The sequence below is a fragment of the Eptesicus fuscus genome, chromosome 4, assembly GCF_027574615.1.
Source record: "Eptesicus fuscus isolate TK198812 chromosome 4, DD_ASM_mEF_20220401, whole genome shotgun sequence".
NCBI classification, from domain to species: domain Eukaryota; kingdom Metazoa; phylum Chordata; class Mammalia; order Chiroptera; family Vespertilionidae; genus Eptesicus; species Eptesicus fuscus.
The window spans coordinates 79,019,492-79,041,337 of NC_072476.1; the positions used below are offsets into that span (position 1 = coordinate 79,019,492).

A 21,846-nucleotide genomic window follows, 5' to 3' on the forward strand; every position below is an offset into this window, starting at 1 on the left:
CATGGTTGTGGTTATGCTATGACGATGAATACATTTTTATTTTATATGTAGTACTTTAAAGGTATTGTAAATGGGCAAAGTTTACACCTGTGATATATGGTAAACAGTAGAGCTATCCTTTACATACCAAGAAACTGTACAATTAAAGAAGCCACCTCACTCTTATCAGTCCTCTTAAAACATTGTTACAAATAAAGGTGTAAAAAACTGTCACAAGTATCTGAATAAATTAATAATGTGTTTTAAAAAATCAAATTAGATGATTATTTTTAAGGATTTGATCTAGTCTGTAATTTTATGTCTCTTAAATAAAGAATGAAACAGATTTAAATTTTAATACCTATAGTATTTAAGTGATATAATTAATAGTTATCATTTCTGTTTACTTTTAAAATAAGCTCAAAAAGATTATTAAGAAGGGCAAAATTTCTCAAGAACTCAAATGAGCATCATAAAATATAGGAACCTAAAGTTGGAAACATATTCTTAAATAATAATACTGGAAACCATTTCTTTCCTTACTTTGCCCACAAAGACCTGGAGCCAGACTCATACTCTAGCTTCCAAACTATAAACAATGCTGATGTCTAGTAACTGACACTAACCAGGAGGGGTTTTAACAGCTCTTGCTGGAGGCAGAATGAACAATGAGAACATACAGATAAGAGAAAGTTAGTCTTTAAAAGGCTATTCTTTGGATGATTAATCCACAAAGATAAATTTATGAGAGTAAGAACATACATCACAAACCTAAAGTATATTTAAAAGATGTATTATTGGGGGAAAAGATAATAAAAAAGTTTTTTGTTTTTGTATTTCCCCCCAGATTTTTACATTTGTTAAGTATGTACGTAAGTTACCAGGCTGGCACGCCAACTTGGCCATAAGTGAATAAAGAAGTTCGTTCTGAAACTGGGACAAGCCATATACAGGTTGGGAGATGTATGTGAAATTGCCTACTGGGAAAGCTCTGCTGAATGGGGACCAACCCTTTCCCCTTTGACTTGGACTAATGAGACCAATCAGATCCTTTTTATTCAGAGTTTAAACTCAGGACTTGTAGCAAGATGTAGTGGCCATTGATGAGAGTGATGCAGTTGGTAGTTGAGGCAGAAGAGCAGAGGTCAGAGAGAGTAGCCAAGTCCCCATTGTGGTGGGACAGAGTGGGGAACGCTTGGTGTTGAGGGGCTGGAGAGGGTAGAGCAATAACCAGGGCACTAGGGCTGTGGAGGGTTCTGGACAACCTTCCAAATTCCAAAAGACATACTAATGTTTACGTTATCCATGTTCTTATGAAGCCTGGATACACGGCCAAGGTTGCTTAGTCATAATTATCCTACAAAATATATCCAACCCATAGAGGTAACTCCTGTGAATCTTCATTTCTTATAACTCAGAGAGTCTAATACTCATATAATAAAAATAATGTATTTTAAGTGTAAGGAAAATGGAAAATAGAGAAAAGCATGAAGAGAAAAGTAAAAAAGCCAACGGTCAGCCCACCATCTAGGATACTAACCATTATTAAAATTTGTGTTGTTAAATGATTAAAATGTTCTTTTGGCTTTCCTTCTATGTCCTTTTCTCTAGGTCATTAAATACTGCTTCTAAACATTATTTTGTTATTATGTTTAAAAATATTTTTATTGATTTTTAGAGAGAGAAAGAGAGGGGGAGGAACATCAACTGGCTGCTTCCTGTACTCACCCTGACCGGGGTTGGAACCTGCAACCTGGGTATGTGCCCTGACTAGGCATCAAACAGGGGACCTTTCTGTGCACAGGACAATGCTCAACTGACACGCACTAGACAGGGTTATACATGATTTCAATGGCTCCACAGTGTGAGGGTGAATGTATCACAATGTATTTAGTCATTCTATTAGTTGACACTTAGGAGTTGTTCCAAGCTTTTGTTTATGAGAATAACTGTCTATACAATACATAAATTTATAGATTATTTTTTCCTGTATCTGATTATTTCCTTAATTAAATGCATAGATGTAGAATTACTAGGCCAGGGTTTGAACTTCTTAAAAGTTTTCATAGATACTGTCAATGTTCTCCAAAAAGCAACTGTAATGAGTGTACATTTTACAGCACCTTTGCTAACACAATAAAAAATTTTAATCTCAGGTAACTTAATTCCAAGCAATTAATTAATCATTATGTAAAAATCAATAGCTTGTAAAATTGGAAAACGGATTGCTAAGACAGAAAACGTAAAATGGTTTATGATGCCCACAAAATGAAATGTTGATGTGCTTTTGCATCCTACTCACCTATGTACTTCACCTCTACATCAGCCAGTGCCTGCAAACAGTTCTCATAAGTTACTTCCTCAAGGTCAAGCATTCCAATAGCATCGTACACCTGTTTGGTCTGCACAATGAGCTCCTCGGTCCTTGTTTTAATTTGTTCTGGTGAAAGATCCCATCTTAACACATTCCTGCCAGCGGCAGTACTGGCAGACATTGCCTGAAGAGGAGACATCACTTCTCTCCCTAAAGTCATTCTGAATAAAATCCTGCAACCACCAATTCTAAAGAGAATCAGAAAGAGAATAAAAATTAGGCATTTCTGTTGATCTAAAGTCAATAGACAAGTGGGTATTATATAATTAAATTTAAATAAAAAACAACTTTTTAATAAAATTGAGCAATTTCTTTCCGCTGAACACATATGCACAACGCTCCTGTAAAAGTGTCAATTCAGGAATCGGATGCCTGGGGGCTTATGGGATCTCCTGACAGGACCTGCCCACTCTTTCTGGGCAATAGTGCTGGTGTTATTTGAGGTGGCAGGCAGGATGCCTGCCTTCTGATGTGTTTGGGTGAGTTGCTGAGCAAGCCAAGGAGTGGTTGGGTTCCTGGTTAAACTGAAGGCTTCATTTGGGAACCAGAAATCTTAAATCTCTTGGACCTTGAGCCACAAGTTTTCTCTGGAAAGTATGCACTTCCCCCCCAGCAAAATGTTGTTGTAAGGTTATGTTATTGAGGAATAAACTGATATGGATATGTGAAACTTATTTAATGGCACACTGTACTAGAAATACGAAGGGGATTTAAAACCTACTCTTATTAGAGCTTTTTAAAAATTGGGAAATTATCAAAATGCACATGAATCAAGTTTTATACTGTATGATGGTGAATAGGCTGTCCATTGTACCATTTCTTTCTCTGAATTCTCAGGCATGCTTTGGAAGTGCAAGAGCTCTGTAACATTAACAAATTCAATAAAAAGTAAGTATATATATATAAAACCCTCAATGCTCTTATATTTTTTCTTGAATATAGATTTAATGAAATTTATATTTTCCAAACATTAAATTGTTTATGTAATTAAATCATAGAAAAATAAAGTTATATGTCAAAGACATAATAATTGTCCTTTATAAATTAAACCAGTAATTTTTCTTATTTAAATGTTTTTCCTGGCCACCTACTATGTATGAAGACTCAAAAATGTTTGCGATTCAGCATTCAAATTTAGGTTGAACACCAGTTAAAAAAATCTTAACCAAAATATCAAGAATGGAAATTTGAATTTAAAACTTGGAAAATAAATTCTGGTATAGCTATGAAATTATTCTAAAAGAAAAAATTAAGAATAATGATACTAGTTCTCTAACCCCTTAAACAACTCAAATTAATAATTGGTGCCATGTGTGTATCTATCCACAGATGCATGTGTTTGTGTGTATAGATAATTTTAGAGTTTATAAATAAAAATGTTATAATGAATAGCTAACATTTATTGTGTTTAGGCACTGTACTAAGTGCTTTTCATTTATTAACTCAGTTCTCACAAAAACCCCGTGAGGCAGATACTATGGTGATTCTTGTATTACCAAAGAGGAAACTAAAACACAGAGAAGTAACTTGCTCAAGGTCACTATGGTGGGAGCTAGGATTAAAAGCTAGGTGTATCTTAAACAGAAACCCACACCTGAAACCTCTATGTTCATGTTGACCAATGTCACAGCAATAAATTTAAAAAGAAAAGAAAAAAGCAGGTAGTATAGACCCAGTCCCCACACTCTTAACTGCTATGTTAAACTTCATTCCTATTATTTTACAACATCCTAAAACAACCTTATAATGTAGGTCAGACATTATTCCCTTTTAATATATGATGCAATTGAGGCTCAGAGAAGCTAAGTGACTTGCTCAAGGCCATTCACTCACAAATATTTATGAGCCTGTAGTATGCCTGGTCACTGTTATATATACTGAGAATAAAAAGGCGAATTGACTGGGACCATGCTATTATAATACAGTGAAGAAGACAAGTTGATCAACAGGCAATTATACTACACTAGAGGCCTGGTGCACGAATTTGTGCACTAGTGGAGTCCCTCGGCCCAGCCTGCAGGATCGGGCCAAAACCGGCTCTCTGACATCCCCCAAGGGTCCCGGGGAGGGACGCGGGAGGTTGGCCAGCTGGGGAGGGACCTCAGGAGGTCTCCAGGGCATGTCTGGCCCATCTCGCTCAATTCTGATAGGCCGGACCCCAGTAGCAAGCTAACCTACTGGTTGGAGCGTCTGACCCCTGGTGGTCAGTGCACATCATAGCGAGCAGTTGAGTGGCCTTAGCATATTATTAGCAAATTATGCTTTGATTGGTTGAATGGAAGACCAGACACTTAGCATATAAGGCTTTTATTATATAGGATTGAGATGAGTGCTATGATAGGGTCAGCAGAGGGAACTCTGAAAGGCCACAAAAGGAACTTTTCTAGGAATGTTGTCTAGAAGGAGAAATGCGCAAGCCAAGATCTAGACAATGTGCTATCCAAAGGCCAAAGGCTACCAGGAGAGAGAAGTCTGCAAAGGTAAGTAGGAAGTACTGAATGCAAAGCCTTGGAAATCATTAAAAAGTTCAACCTTTGCCCAGGCCAGTGTGGCTCAGTGGTTGAACATCAACCCATGAACCAGGGGGTCATGATTCGATTCCTGGTCAGAGCACATGCATCAGTTGCAGGATCGAGCTCCAGTACGGGGCATGCAGGAGGCAGCTGATCCAATGATTCTTTCTCATCATTGATGTTTCTGTGCCTATCTCCCTCTCCATTCCCCTCTCAGAGAAAAAAAAAAAAAGTTCAATCTTATTTTGAAGGCAATGAGAGCCATTGAAGTCTTTTAATCAGGTGAGAGATGAAATAAAATATGCATTTTAGAGAAATCACTTAAATTATAGTGAGTTAAAAAGTTTGGAAAAGAGAAATCATTCTAGAGGAAAGCTATTACTGTATTTGGGGCATACAATTTTGGCATGCTGAACTAGAAAATAAAGGGAATTGGAGTGATTTAAAAAAATCAATATGAGGTGGTACTGAATGGATGTGTGGGGAGGTCAGAGAGTCAAGGAGGATGTCCAGGTTTCTGTGTTGGAAATGGATGGTGGTGCCATCACTAAAACAGGGAACTGAGAAAGGGGAGGAGGTGGCTCTTTGGGGTGGGGGTGAGAAATTCAACTTTGGACATGCCAAGTGGCTGTGGCACATGCAAGTGGAATTCATTAATATTAAATGGTAATTGAAATTAGAGGGGTGGTTGGACCGGCCCAAGGGAATTTGCTGAGTGAGAACAGAAGAACTGAGTTCTAACTCTGGTTTAATCACTGAGGTAGAAGGAAAGCCAAGCCAGGCTGGGCCTAGGAAGTTGTGAAAAGTAAGCATTAAAAAAGGGAGGGAGCGAATGACAGTATAAAGGGAGAAGAGTCTGTTGAACTTAGCAACAGGAATGCCATTGATTACTTTGGCAAGAGCAGTGTCAGTGGGGTGATATGGGTGGAAGTCAGATTACTAGGGTTAAGAGATGTGAAGAAGGTGAAAGCTGGAGAGGGTACACCTAAGCAATTCTCTGGCTATGAAAACAAAGGGAGCTAACTCAGTGCGCAGCTGGAAGGGGCTGAGGCAATGGAAGATTCGAGAGATCTAAATACTGTCTGTCCATATAACTGAAGTCTCTGATGTCAAACACTGGATGATGGACCCAATCCTGGCAGACTATTTTCTTGTATATTTTCACATTTCTCCTTTAACCAGTTGAGTGATATATTCACCAAAGGTCAAATTCCAAAACCTGTTTATGACTATTTGTTTTTATGCAATTTAAATATTTAACCGGTTAAATGTATGTAAACAGAATGATTTGTTGTTTAGCTAAACTGTTTTGGAAATACTTTTTAATAAATAGTGACTAAAAAGCAAAAAAAACCCACAAAAAACCTGGCTGTAATAGAAGTTTAAGTAAAGAATTGTGATGATTCAGAAGACTTCTGATTCAGATTAATTATGTGTCTTTAGGTGTGTTCTTGTTCCACTTTAAAAAAAAATTGGAAATTTAAAAATGGTACATTTTAGATGTAGTTAAGCAAGGACAGTGAGGAATTCCAATCAAGTGATTCATACTTGTTAAAAAGGCCTTCATCTTACATCAAAATATTTAGAAATAAATATACATTTATGTGTGGTATGAATACATATTTTAAGCAATTTATCATTTTTCATGATTCCACTTGAAACTAAGTTTTTCAATTTATTCTTAAATGACATTTAGAGAAAGGTCAAAGGAGATAGGAACAAATGGCATATAAAGCATGGTCAGCAATTTGTTTTAGATAGAAGACTACAATCTCAGTAAGATCAATAAAATGGGTAAAATGGGAGTAGTTAGATTGTAATAAAAATGTGAGATGTCTGGGTTTAGGAATTGAAAGGCTAAACAGACTGACAAAATCCAGCATATTTTCTTGGAAGTGGATGGATGGTTGAGATAAACAAGCTGAAGAATGCAAAGAGCTGACATCCTAGTATTGGGTAAATTGTCTACGATGAACACTGGAGTCCACAGCTTGACAGCTGGGCCTGGGAGTTGAAAGGAAGACTGAACCAGGGACAGAAGTCTTCAAAGAATAGAAGGGGCTGACCAGGTGGTTGGGAGAGGACACTGTGGGCAGGGTATAGAATGGTAAAACCAGATTACGAGCCTCAACAGTGGTTTTATACAAGGCGAGGAAGTGTTGGCCTGGGAGAGTAACTGGGGGCAAGGTAGGATCTGGGGAACAAAAGATGTGGATTTTCCTCCTTACTTTGTGCTATGAGATGTGGAAGAAAAGCCAGGTGTAGGGGAAGTATTTTCCTCAGGGCTGAGGGGATTTCAGTAAAGGTTAAAAGGAGAAGAGACCATCCAGAGTATGAAAAAGTGGAGGAGTGTGTTTACTACCAGACCAGAACTCCCGAAGTAACAAGGGAGACGTCTAGGAGCAGATAGCTACATCGGGATTGGTTGTCCAGCCTTTCACCTCTCCCCTGCCTAACTATATACGCCTTTTCTTCCCATACCCATGCATCTCCCACAAAGTCCATGATCTTTAAAGGTGGCTGCCTCTACCTCAGAGATCCTGGGAGAGAAAGGGATCTTATTCATACTGAGTATAAATGAGAAAGCTTATGTCCTTGACTGCAGCCAGCATCCAGCTTATGAGAAAGAATGGAAGCTGATTTAGGATGAAATAAACACTGTGAATGGAAAAATAAAGGAAGGAAACCAGATATTTACTGACATCACTAAGCCCCTAGATCAACTAATTCTGAAGCCTGACCGACAGCTAGACTTTCCAGTTATGTGAGTCTACTGTTTAGGCCGGTTTGAATGTGGTTTTGTTATTTGGCTCACACAGAGCACTGACTAATAAAGGAATGAAAACTGATAAAGGAATGAGCACGGGAAAAAGAATTATAAAGGTCGGAATACAAGAAATGACCAGTGACGGGAGGGTTTTCTAAGCTTGGTGGTGGCCTAAAATACCAGTGATGTGAAGTTCAGTGTGTGGTGTTGGCTAAAAATTTCCAAAATAATTATTCCCACAATTCCTCATAGATACACAGAACTAAGGCCTCGAAGGGGTCAGCCATGGCCATGATTGATTGGGCTCCCAAGGAAGTTCCGCACAGGTGAAGAGCCTGGCCATGGGGCTACTCAGGCAATGAATAGCAAGCGGACGACTAATGAGTAAAACATAGGACTTCTGCATCTTAACACCCTGCTCTTTTCACCACTCTTCTTAGTACAAACCAATTATTATGGACACATTTTCATTACTGTTAAACAGCTTTAAAATAAAACTACTCCAAATATTTCACTGAGAAGATGACCTCCACTCGTTTTCATTTATTTCCTAACATTTATCCAAAGGTTGAGTGTTTGCCGAAACCGGTTTGGCTCAGTGGGTAGAGCGTTGGCCTGCGGACTCAAGGGTCCCAGGTTCGATTCCGGTCAAGGACATGTACCTTGGTTGCGGGCACATCCCCAGCAGGGGGTGTGCAAGAGGCAGCTGATTGATGTTTCTCTCTCATCGATGTTTCTAACTCTCTATCCCTCTCTCTTCCTCTCTGTAAAAAATCAATAAAATATATTAAAAAAAAAAAAAAAAAGGTTGAGTGTTTGGTCACAGCATCACGTGACTCTAACTCAGTTAAGATGATAAAGATGTGAGCACCTCTGCCTTGGCTGTACAAATATACCCATGATCACCCTTGTACAGCTCTACTGCAATGAATAAAAAGCTACACCCTCCTTAAAGTAATACTCCCTGAATGTGGAAGGGGTAAAAAGAAACAGACAATAGAAATCATGATTTCATGGGTCAACAGAACACATTGAATTGTTTATATTATACCTTCTTTTCTCGCCTTCTGGAATTTTGTCTTCATTTCCTTCAGGATTTAGAATTCTTGTTACCAAAGAAAAGGAATGAAGACAGAAGGGTCCCCTTATGCTTCTAATTAAAACGTTTTGATCTACTGAGAGTTTTTCTATCTGCATTGTATCTGCTTTTCCTCTTCCATCGTCATTTTGCTGAGCATCCCTCCTCCTCCCCCCCTCTGTTACGATTTCAAGCTCATTCAATGCTTAGAATGTTGGCACATTTCTCTCTTCTTGCTCTTCAGGGCCTCCGTACCCGGTTGGGAAAACCGGTGAGTGCACCTGAGTCATTCTAGCAACTGTGCTTGTTCGCTTGAGAATCTGGTGAGGGTTTTTTAAAATTGACTTTTTGCAACTGAGAGCTATAAAAGTTGAAAACACGTAACAGAGCGTGATCCTGTCTTTCTCTATGGGGGTTATGATGTGCATTTGAAAGTTAAACTCTAGATTACATCTGAGATGTCTACTGTCTAATTAAACACGAGGGTGTTGTTGTTTTTTTTCCTACAAACTTCCAGGCTCTTTATTATTTCTGTCCCAACCACACCTTCTTCATGGTCTCTTCGGTCTTTAAAGTACTTTCAACCACACAACTCTGAAATTTCTAATAAGAAATAGTACAGAATACTATACTGGGATGGACAGGAAGGAGCAGTTGTAGTCTCCTGTGTCCACCAAACGAATGAAGCACTTAGGCAAAGAAAGCAAGTGGCACAGATTTTGACAGAGATCACCAGGTTGCAGAATTTCATTTGGACAAATGAGCATGCCACAGCTATTTTGAGTTCACTGTCTTAAAATTTTTGCAAAACCTTTTATGGAATGTACTTTCAGAAATGCTCTGAGACTTGCTGCATTCATTTCATTGTGAACCCTAGTCTAAAGGCCTCTACTCCCTCTTATCAAGGCTTCTTTGACCATTCCAGTTCATCCAGATCGGAGCTTCTATCACCTTTCATCTGTGCCATTCATTTCAATTACTGTCACCCACCTGTTCGATTGGCTTGTCTTGTATTCTGCACTAGACGAGGACTTTCTCAAGCATAATAACCATGGCACATTTCTTTTGTCACAACTCCAACCCTAGCTCACTGCACTGCTGAGCACATAATAGATGCTCATTATATACCGGAGGCCTGATGTACGAAATTCGTGCAAGAGCAGGCCTTCCTTCCCCAGGCTGCTGGCACTGGCTTCCCTCTGGCCCCCGGGACCCCAGCTTCCCTCTAGCCACCGGCAGGCACCCAAGACCGGGCTTCCCTCCAGCTGCCAGCAGACACCCGGGACCCGGGCTTCCCTCGCACCCCCGGCTTCGACCGGAAGGTAGTCTGGAAGGACGTCCAGTCTAATTAGCATATTACACGTGTATAATTGTATAGATTTGAAAGGAGATGGATGGGACTGGTATGGTTAAAAATTACAGCAACACCATCTTCCTTCATCATCACAAATAAACATCCATGCAGGGAAATGTGTCTTATAAGAATCAGGACTCGAGTGAAACTCCATTATGTGAATGTCATAACTTCTCTTTCCCCACAATTTACATTTTATCCATGTTCTCATCCTTTCCCTGTAGTGTTACTGTGTTGTACCATATGGTTTGCACGGCATTTCCTGACATTTGCCCCAATTCTTCAAAAACACTTCGCAAATATTCCTAGTATTTACTTTGGAATTAATATTTCTCTACAAGCTCCTGTTGAGGGCTGCATTTCATCAACGCCCCCAGACTGTGATTACTCTATATTTATTTAAATTATTTCTCTTGTTCCATTTCACCCGAAACACCCCCTTCTAATCTTGATTCTTACTGTTCACATAGTTGTTTTTTGTACTCACTGATTTAACTAAGTCACCCCTCTCCTTACAACGTATCAGGCCATCGCTCAAGTCCAGGCTCCTTTCATCATAGCATAGAGGGCTCCTTAATTTCATATTTCACCAATGCCAAAGCCCAGCCAGGCACCTCCCAGGGCTTACCTGTTTCTTTAGGCACTTAGCCCACTTCTACCTTGAAGCTGTTGGCCAAGCAGCTCTATATCCACTGCATCTGTGCTGTTCAACACGGTAGCCACATGTAGTTAAATTTAAATTAATTAAGAGTAAATAAAATTAAAAATTCAGTTCCTCAGATGCAATAGCCACATTTCAAACGCTCAACAGCCTCTGTGGCAAGTGGCTATGCCACTGGACAGCACAGATAAATAACGTTTTCATCCCTGCAGAAAGCTCTCACAGGCATGCTGCAGTGGACAATCTCATTACAGGAGTGAGATGTATGCCTGTACCCGCCTCTGGTGTCTTCTCTTTCCCACTCTTACAGCAGCCCCCCCCCCCCCCCCGTGTCTTCTTTGGAGGGAAGAAAGAACAGAAAGTGAGGAAGGGACAATCCGTTGAGCAGTTCCTATGGGCCAGGCAGTGTGAAAACACTCATTTAATCCTAACACTGAGAGACATGTATGACGAGGCATGCCTTTCAAGAGCCACAGACTTTCAGTTCTTTCTACAAGGAACAGGGCTAAAGGTACTAACAAAATGATTAAAATATAAAAGTGGCTTTTCTACAAGATTGTTTAAATTTCACAAATCCTTATTTTTACAATGGAGAGTTAATCTTATTAGCGGTGCTAACCAAGTTACAAAATTTTACCTAAAGATTTCTGGTCTTAGACCCTCAACATATCAAGCATTTGTGAACCTAGTTTTCTCTGCTGTGAATATCCTTGCAGGTTTCACGTTCCTGCCACTGTCCCAAATGTTAAGTCATCTCTCCCTGGTGAACCTCTCCCATACTCCTAGTCTCTCTCCTGGTAACTGAACTTCCTCGCATCCTCAACCTCTTCCCAGAGCACTGTCTTTTCCACTTTGTCTTAAAGTCCTTTCCATCTTAAGCTCCAAAATTATGCTGGGGAGACTTTATAAGGGGAGATGGATGAGCTACATCACTCACTCCCTTAACTTCAGTTTTTTTTTTACCTACTTCACTCTAAGAACCTTCACGTTTATTCTTCTTATCACCTCTTGGAGATGCTCCTCAGAGACAATAAATTCTGATAGTATTCCAATCTCTGACCATGATCTTTTGTCTTCTCAACTCCCACTTCTCTACACCTGTGATTCTTACTTTTCTTGCTCCTTTAGACCTCCAGTTCTCTGATTCCTCTATTTTCTCACTCTAGCAGGCTTCTTCTGTAGCTCTGCTTAGAAATGGGTGATGACTCCAACTTTTGCCCTCCTGCCTCTACATTCCTCTCAAGAGAGCTAAGAGGAGGTGCCTACGCAGAGCCCACGTAGACCCCCTACCCCCACCACACAACTCTGGACTCCAGAATTCCTTATTCAAGTGGCTCCCAGAGCCTGTGTGGGCCTCTTCCCTGGGTCAGTCCCCCTGAGGGTGAAGTGCATCACTGGTGTACATGCTACTGGGGTTGAGGGATAGTCATTAGCAGGGGAGAGTGTGGTTGGAGCTTGGACTTACAGGTGGGGGAATCCAGGCACATGTGGGGCCCCTCATGGTACAGAAGGGGGCCAGGGTAATCTCCCAATTATACTGTTGTCCAGGCTACACAAATGTTAGGAGTGAGCCACACCTATCAATTCAACCATCCTTCACTAAAAACCTAACTGCCCGGCTTCTAGTCCTTCTGCTATATCCACCATGAAAACCTCTGCCCAGGACTATTTTATTTTACTTTATTTATTTATTTTAAAATATATTTTATTGATTCTTTTTTTACAGAGAGGAAGGGAGAGGGCTAGAGAGTTAGAAACATCGATGAGAGAGAAACATCAATCAGCTGCCTCTTGCACGTCCCCTACTGGGGATGTGCCCGCAACCAAGGTACATGCCCTTAATATACATCCTGCTGGCCGAGGCCTACCGCCTGAAGTTCGCCTTCGCCGACGCCCCCAATCACTACAAGAAGTGAGCGGGCCCGGCGCAGGCCCACAGGGGACACGCACCGCCGCCGGTGCAGGCCGTGGCCGAGGAGCGGCCGGCTGGACACCCGGCCCCGGCGCCTGCGGGAGGCGCAGCACGGCCCTGGCCTGGGAGGGCGGCGGCCTGTTGCTGAGATACCAAAGAGAGCAGGGGAGGGTCCCGGCCGCGTGGGCCACTGGTGGTCGGGCCCTCCCCGTCCTGGAGCGACCTTGCCAAATGACCCCTCCTGGGGACCCCAGCGGCGGCCCTCGGAGAGCCTGCACCGGGCGCAGGGACAGAGGGACAGGAGCCGTCACGCACTGACTCTGAAACGCAAACATTCTCTTCTGTTGAGTGAAAGAATAAAATATAGACACACACACACACAAAAAAAAAAAAAAAAAAAAAATTCCGGTAGGCCTTGACCGGAATCGAACCTGGGACCCTTGAGTCCCCAGACCGACGCTCTATCCACTGAGCCAAACTGGCTAGGGCTGCCCAGGACTATTTTAAACAGCCACCCTCTCTATTTGTACATCCAGATCACCAACCAGGGCTATGGGGTTTAATGCTGTTTTATCATAGTCTCTAATTTGAGCTGTACTCTCAAGACTTCAGGAAAATCTATCCAGGTCACCTCCTGCTCTCCCAATCCCACAACAATGATCTCAAACTGTGATCAGTTTCCCAAAATTTCTTTTCTCACTGTCACTAGCTGACCCTGCTAGCCATCAGACAGAAATTCCCACCTACAAACATAGCTACTAGTACTCTTTAACCTATTTCAATCTGGGTCCTGGCCTCATAAAAAAATAGGAAACTACTCTCCGCAGGGACCCTAATATTTTTACTAAATCCAACAGACATTTACTAAATCCAACTAATCCTTTGTACTTTCCTAAGTTAACTTTTTGTGATATTCGACTGTGTTTTGGTCCTTCCTTTAAAAAAAAAAGTCTATTTTTTAAATTGATTTCAGAGAGGAAGGGAGAGGGAGAAATAGAAACATCAATGATGACAGAGAATCATTGATTGACTACCTCCTGCATGCCCCCGCACTGGGGATCAAGCCCGCAACCTGGGCATATGCCCAGACCGGGAATCAAACTGTGACCTCCTCATTCATAGCTTGATGCTCAACCACTGAGCAACACTGGCTGGGCTATTTTTTTTTTTTTTACACTCCCTTTTTTTTGGGGAACTTTTTCCTCCCTTGACATCTGTGATAATGATTATGCTTTTCATTCTATGTCTTTGGCTGTATCTTCACAATTTCCATCATCTAACCTCTTTATTCCCTTCCTTAGGATTCCCTGGTGTTTCTCGGGATTCAGTTCTGTGCTCTCTTTTCTTCTCTTTATTTTGTACACTCTTCCTAGGGTGTTCTGGTCCACTTGTGTGGCTGCATAGCAGGCCATAGCTAAAGACCTCCAAATCTGTGCCTCTAGCCCAACTCTCCCGAGTTTTAGACCCAGATATCTAAAAACTATTGGGTAGCTGACTTGGATGTCAATGGCCACCTCAAATCCAGTATGTCTAAAGTGAAACTGACCATCCTCCTTACCCCCAGAACCAAGCCTGTCTCCTGCCTGGAGTATATCTCGGTGAAGATCACCAGTTTGCATTCTGTTGCCCAAATCAAAACACCCAGGAGACTTCCTGGATGTCTTACAATCTATTCTCCAGATTGCCTACAGAGTCATCTTCCTAAAATGTAAATCTGATCATGGCAGTCCCCTTCAGTGACATGGTTCAGGATCAAGTTCTGACTCCACTGACTTCAGGATCAAGGCTACATTCAAGGCCCTGCCGGACCTGCCCCTATTTCTCTGCCTTCTTCAATGCCACCCTTTTGCCCTCAATTCTATGCCGTAGGCACAATGAACTGCTTTCACATCTCCCTGAAAATTTCAAACTTCCTTTGTAGTGTTTTCCCCTCTGCCTTTCATCTCCCTTCCTGGAGGAACAATATTCATCTCTTATCTTTCAGATCGTGGATCAGATTTTACCTTCTCCAGGAAGCATTCTTTAACTACCTCCAGCTGGTTTAGGGATTCTTCCTCTGCTGTGCTCCTACATTACCCTACACCAGTGATGGCGAGCCTATGACACGCGTGTCAGCACTGACACGCGTAGCCATTTCTGATGACACGCGGCCGCTGAGGTTTATTAAATACAATTATATATAACAATTATACATTTACGTTATTTAAACTATAAATATCACGAAATAATGTTTTTTTCCCTCAAAGTGACACACTCCCCGAGTTATGCTCAGTGTTTTGGCGAAGTTTGACGCACCAAGCTCAAAAGGTTGCCCATCACTGCCCTACACGTACACTGCCCACAGCACTTACCATACTGAAGAATATTCACCTATTTATTCAGCTGTGTCTCCGACAGCCCTTGAGCACAGGCTGTGTTGTAGTGGTATTTGTAGACCCTGAACTTAAAAGTCTGTAGGACATGTATTAACGACGACGAATTTACCCCAAAAGTCCACTTGTTATTTGCTTACTCCTGTCCTTCTATTATTTACATGTCCAATATGCAAGTAGTTCCAACGGAGAGTGCTTAGCTTCCACGGAAGATTATAGAAAGCCCTAATCTGCAATTAGGGAGGATGATGCAGACTGGATGTAATGGCATATACTGGATACTCAAGCATACTGAATGTTGCCAATAATTTTTCTTCTGAATAGACTGCTACATTGGGAAATCAACAGTTGTTGAGCCCTTCAGTTGGATACTTACAGCCCTCTAACAGAGGTAAGCATCTGGTATTTGAGTTAGTGTTTCAGTTTGGCTTAGGATCAAACTGTTTCATGAACAGAATGTTTTAGAGATAAATGCCTTAGAATAAATCAACTTTTACCAATAAACACAGGCACACGTTCTTAGTCAAAATTGTTACTTTTGATGTTCTAGTCCTCTTCCTAGTCCTTTCCTGACTATCTCTTCTCAGCCTCTTTTGCTGGCTTCTCTTCCTGGACCCATTCAAAAAAAGTCGGGTTTCTCTGATTCCAGCTAGATTTCTAGCTGAAGCTCCAGACCCACAGACGTCTCAAATGCAGCAAGTTCAAACTTGAGCTTTCTCATGAATTCGCAGTTTTAGTTTTTGCCACTCTTCATCTAGGATCCTAAGCTGGAAACTTGTTGTACATATTAGTGAGCCTGTTACTGTGCCAGGCACTATACCAAGAGTTTACATACATTTTCTTTTAATTTGTTTCTTATTTAATAAGACAAGAGGCAGGTATTATGAACCCAATTTTACTGGGCACAGAGAAGTAAAGTAGCTTGCTTAAGATCACACAGGAGGTGTGGAATTGGGATTTAAACTCAGGCCTGACTAGAGAGCCCATATTCTTAACTACTATACTATACTTACGTTGCAACTGCATTCTAAAAAAGAAAAACATCAGATTTCTCACAAATTCACCTCCCTGGTCTTCCACCTGCTTGTAATGGGGAGAAACTGAGGTAAACACAGCAGTTAGAGACTACATATTGACCTGGCTTGTCTGGTTTGCTATCTATACCACTCCCTAAAGGATTGCTGCCAAGGGCCGTGAAGGAGTGCCCCATGTCAGCTTTCATCCAGCTCTTTCTGAAAAACAGGCCATGTAGGCCTGGGCAGCTTTTAGTCACCCATTTCCAAAGAGTAAAACAACTCAAACTGGGACAACCTGATGGCTACCCTCTGCACCCTGGTCTCATTCCTTTCCAGAGCCCTTTAATTAACTGTTCTCGGTAAGCAGGAAACTATGTGAAAAGGTGCACTCCGAGGAAGCTGCAAAGGCTTTCTTAAAGTACTCAGGCAACAAATAACCTAATTTCTTTAATATTTTTTTTTTTTTTAAGTGATTTTAGAGAGAGAGGAAGGGAGCGGGAGAGAGAAACATCCATGTGAGAAATATCAATCGGCTGTCTCCAGTATGCACCCGACCAGGGATTGAACCCACAACCTGGGGATGTGCCCTGATAAGGAATTGAACTGGTGACCTTTCAGTGCACGGTACGATATTCAACCAACTGAGTCACACTATCCAGGGCATAAACTACATTTCTGATAGATAAGATTCAGCTGAGACATTCTAAGAAAACTTTATATGCGTCAAATGTTAGCTCTTTGTTTTTTTTTTTTAAAAAGGCTCATTACCATTATAAAGAGATTTCCCATGAGGTAAATGAGTTGATTCAGTCATTCTTCAGTCAATATTTATCGAGATTACAGAGATGAATATGACATAGTTATTGCCCTCAGGAGCTGCCCATTAGAGAGAAGAGTCATAGAGGTTATTAGGGAGCAAACTCTATATGAATAAAGTGATAGAATCCAAAGGACAGAGAAAGTAACTGTGGTTTGGGGAGGTTCTTCTACATTTCCCAGTCTATACACACAAACACAACCTGAGAACTTGGTTTTCCTCTTTCCTATCCTTTGTATAAAATATTTATTATTATTACTGACAGCTAACAGAATTGATCTAGAAGTAGGGGTGAGGAACCTTTTTTCTGCCAACGGCCATTTGAATATTGATAACATCATTCTTGGACCATACAAAATTATCAACTTAAAAATCAGCCTGCTATATTTAATAAAACATTCAATTAACTCACCCCTAATGCCGTGGCAGGGCCAGACCAAATGATTTCTCGGGCCTTATACAGCCCAAGGGCTGGACGTTCCGCACCCCCGACCGAGTATCATACTTTTATTTCAATTAGCATTTGTGGGAGGTCTTCTAAGCGTATTCCAGGAAATGTTACTCACATTAACTACTTCTAAATTTCTTCAGTTCAATGTTTTAGGGTCTGTATGTCAGTTGCTTACTTGCTCTATACACTCTGTATTGAAAGTTTTAAAAATAAATGATACTTTGGAGGGTGGGGAGAAATAGAGGAGTATAGGGAGGATCAATGGAGATGGAAGGAGAATTGACTTGGGGTGGTAAACACACAATACAATATACAGATGATGTGTTGTGGCATTGTGCACCTGAAACCTGTATAATTTTGTTAACCAGTATCACCCCAATAAATTCAATAAAAAAAATAAATGATACGTCTCCTGAAGACTATTAGGTCTTTTTTTTTTTTTTTAATCTGTAAGGAAAACAGCATAAATTTTTCAATTAAGCCCATATATTGTGCCTGGCACTCAGTAAATACTTGTTGAATGGATTAAAATCTGGGTGAACACTGAAAGCCAGCCATGGATTGGTTGGAGACGGACTAGGAAGGCTGAGTGATCTGCTCCCCCAAGTCAGGGGAAAAGTGAAGAAAATGTTCTCCCCCTAATTCTAATGGAATGTAAGCTCTTTGAGAACACAGTCCATGTCTTAGTCACCTTTGTATTTCTTGGCAAATGTGGAAGAGAGTGTTGGTGCATAGCATGTATGTTGTAACTGCTGAATCAAAGAATATGAAAAATCCAAATTACCCTGTCCTAGACACCAAGTCAATAAGGGGATAAAGTAATCAAGAGAAGGTGCTAAGACAGTAAAGTTGTTGAAGAAAAGGAGGTAAGTGAGTGATATGTCGTAAAAATTCTTTTGAGTCATGGGTAACTGATCCACAGAACATGCCAGGACACTTGGAGAAGGCAGTACTACCATTCGACTGCTCTTGCTTCCACCTGCTGGTATAGGAAAGTAATTTTTTAGATTGGGCAGCTCTAGAAAAATAAAAAATAAAAAACTTCATAAAAACAATGAACTTTCAAAGTGCTCTTGTCGAGGTAACATAGTACACTTCCTATAAACAGCCCCTCACAAAAATGTACACCATGAACTCAGCTACAAATATTTGGAGTACAGAGCATAACTACCATAAACAGAGACATTCCAGCGGCCTTTATTCTGAGGAGCCTCCAGGTTCTGATAAAACCGAAAGCATTATCCATTTTCTTTCATTCTGCAGTCCCTCTTTTGTCCTCACAAAAGCAGCATCTAAATTTGATGACTAAAATGACCATTACAACTATAATGGACTTAGTCGTACAGTAAAAATATACTATTTATTTTGGAAACAGTGTCACATACAACCTCAGTTGTGTACAACTTCCTCTATCAGTAAGGTTCAATAGTAGAACCAGCCCTGCCGGTGTGGCTCATTGGTTAAGCATTGACCCAGCTGTGGGCTCAGTCCCCAGTGGGGGGCATGCAGGAGGCAGCCGATCAAAGATTCTCTCATCATTGATGTTTCGATCTCTCTCTCTCCCTCTCTGAAATCAATAAAATTATATTTTTATAAAGTAGTAGAACCAGGTTGGTGGGTAAGAGATCAACCAAAGGACTTGTATGCATGCATATAAGCATAACCAATGGGCACAGACAGTAGAGGGGTGAGGACATGTGCTAGGGGGGTGGGAGCGGCCGGGGAGAGGTTAATGGGGGGAAAAGGATATATAATACTTTAAACAATAAAGAATTTAACGTTTTTTTTAAAAAGTACTAGAACCAATTATATTATACAAAGTCTCCCTTGGGTTGAATGATGATTTACTTTCAACTCTTTCTTAAAATGTTAGTGATCCATTTAAAAAAGAGAAAAAGGAAACCTATATGTTCATGTTGACCAATGTCACACCAATAAAATTTAATTAAAATTAAAATAAATTAAAAAATTAAAAAAGAAAAAGGCAATTTTATGTTAGATTTTGGGATGTAATGGAAATAAGTTGTTTCCAAACATCATTGTAAATCAATGAAAAGGGACTCTTCAAAGTCACCTTTTCTAAGAATTAGGAACAAAAATAAGAAATGATAGACAAGAAACTGCTAAAGATCATATGAAGAACTGGATGACATTAGAAATAGTTATAGTATTTCTACTTGGCAAATAGAACTTTTTGGAAAAGTTCATATTACAAAATTCTAAAGAACAAAATAAAAATTTAAAAACTTAGGTTCTGAAAAATAAGAAACAGAAGTTAACAGTCTAATTGATTTTCACCTAATTTTATATATATAGGACAAGCGGTTTAATCATTACAGGTTTTAAATAAAATTATTATAAATAAACATGAAAAGATTTTTCTTCTTAAATCCTTTAGCTGGCTTAAGTAAACCCACCTGAAATCACAGAGCATCACAAATCAAGTGCCGTGTCACAAATGAAATCAAGACTTCCTTAATAATTCATTAGTAAAGGGAAGGGGCTACCCACATACATGGAAAACCACAACTCAAAAAAGACATTCCACTTACTTTTCTCTAAGAGGCTGAATAAATTGCTTCTGGCACATTTAATTGGTGTTTGGGGTATACTTTTCAGAAATGAAATCCTCAGTAAACTACTCATGAGAGAGATCTCTCTTCAGTACATTATTCAATATTTGGGTTTTTATTGGGGGGGCAGAGGGGTCACCTACACATGGATATTTTGCTGAGTGGATGATAATGCCTAGTTCCTCATCCTAGGCCTGGTGAATTACCAGTTTGCTTTAAAAAAGAAGAACAAGAGGAAGAACAAGAAAAAGAAGAGGAGGAGGAGGAAAAGAAGACTGTTTCAATCACAAATAAGTATTTATTGTTTTTATATATGACAATGGTATTGTGATTATGCATTTTTGAAAATATTTAATTCTTAGTGCTATATACTGAAATATTTATGATTAAAGTAATATAATGCTGGGCATAGGTTTCAAAATAATAGGAGAAAGAAGAGATACATGTAAAAAGATTGGCCATGAACTGTCAATTTTGAAGGTTGATAATGGGAAGGCTCATTATATGCATTTCTTAACTTTTGCTCAGAATTGAAAATACACATAGTAAAAAGTAAAAATAATAACTTTATGTGCCTAGCTTTAGTTGCTATTCTAGCTAGACACGTGGGCTGAAAAACCTATCAACGCAACATGAAAACAACACTCATGCCGACAAGCATATTGAAAGGGATAATAAATGAAGAAAACCTCAAGGGGAAACTAAAGCGCAGGTAAGAATAAATATATATTGACCAGTAATCGAAGACTCACAAATTCACAGCTGGAAGAGGCCTTAGAACTCAGCTCTTTGAAATCCTTTAATTCAGGATGAAGCCCAGGGATGTTAAGTCATGAGTAACTAACTAGAAGCCTATGCTTAAGCACCTTACTTTATTGAGGATATAGAGAATGTTACATTACAAATGGATTATTAGCGAAGATTTAAGTGATACTGCATCCTAGTGGAGGCTGAAGACCCTGAGCATAGCTATCAGATAGCTGGCATGCGGTATAGTTCTGAGTAAGCCTCTAGCTGCTGCTTGGCCACTGTCAACCATCACTATCACCACCATCAATAATAACAATGGCAACCATTTCTATAACAGGCACTGTTCTAAGTGCACTGCATATACTGGCTCATTTAATCCTTCCAACAACACTGTGACATAGACTCTCTATTATTATCCCCACTAGAGGCCCACCATGCGAAATCGCCTGAGACCAGACTCTGCGCGCTGCAGGACTCAGCTGTCAAGTCCCCGCCTATCCGCGCACGCAGCTGCGCCCACCTTGAAGACAGTTGTGGACAGAGATAATAGTTTCCTGCCCTCACCTTTCCTTCTCAGGAGCACTTAAATTGACCTTCGTTGGAAGATGAGAATTGAACAGAGCAACACTTACTTGTTCCCATGAAGAAATCATATGACGTTCAGCAGGTGCCTTTTGGCGTTTGTGGTCGTTATGGCATCACGGCCATGGGGTTTTTATAATAGATTTTTAGGGAGGATGAAACTGAGGCAGAGAGACTGAAGAACCTACCCAAGGTCACACAGCTGGAAATGGCTAGTAACCCAGGCAGTCTCGCTCCAGAGTCAAGGCTGTCAAATACCATACCACACCAATCACTTTGGCAATTCTGCCACTTTCCTCCAGCTGTCCACAGCCATTAACCTAACTCCGCATCAGTGCCTGCTCCTTTCCTTTATTCTCTCCTGTCCCTGTTGAGAGACAGGGAGACATAATCAGAGGGCATGGCCCCTGTGGCTGTGTTGATCTGTGCCATGTCCCGATTCTCCTGTTGCTCTGCCACAATAATCCTTAGGAGCCACTGCCATCTACTTATGTGGGAAATAAGTAATCCAACACACTATGTGAGAAAGGAAAATAATGATGACATCTTGTATTTCTGTAGTACATATTCATTCTTTGTAATTTTTACCTCAAGATGATAATGATTTCAATTATTTGTGTCTATATTAAGAGGCTACTCTTTAAAGC

At 40.4% G+C, this 21,846-nt stretch overlaps 1 protein-coding gene across 2 annotated transcripts in view; it reads right to left on the minus strand.

The window, feature by feature from the left end:
* The window catches only part of NLN (neurolysin), a 77,311-nt gene that overhangs the window by 45,231 nt on the left and 10,234 nt on the right, over positions 1–21,846 (minus strand). For both annotated transcript variants that reach the window (XM_008161878.3, XM_054715213.1), the window contains exon 2: positions 2,282–2,541. In XM_008161878.3, coding sequence (XP_008160100.3) covers positions 2,282–2,541 — 260 coding nt within the window. The remainder of the gene's footprint in view (positions 1–2,281; positions 2,542–21,846) is intronic.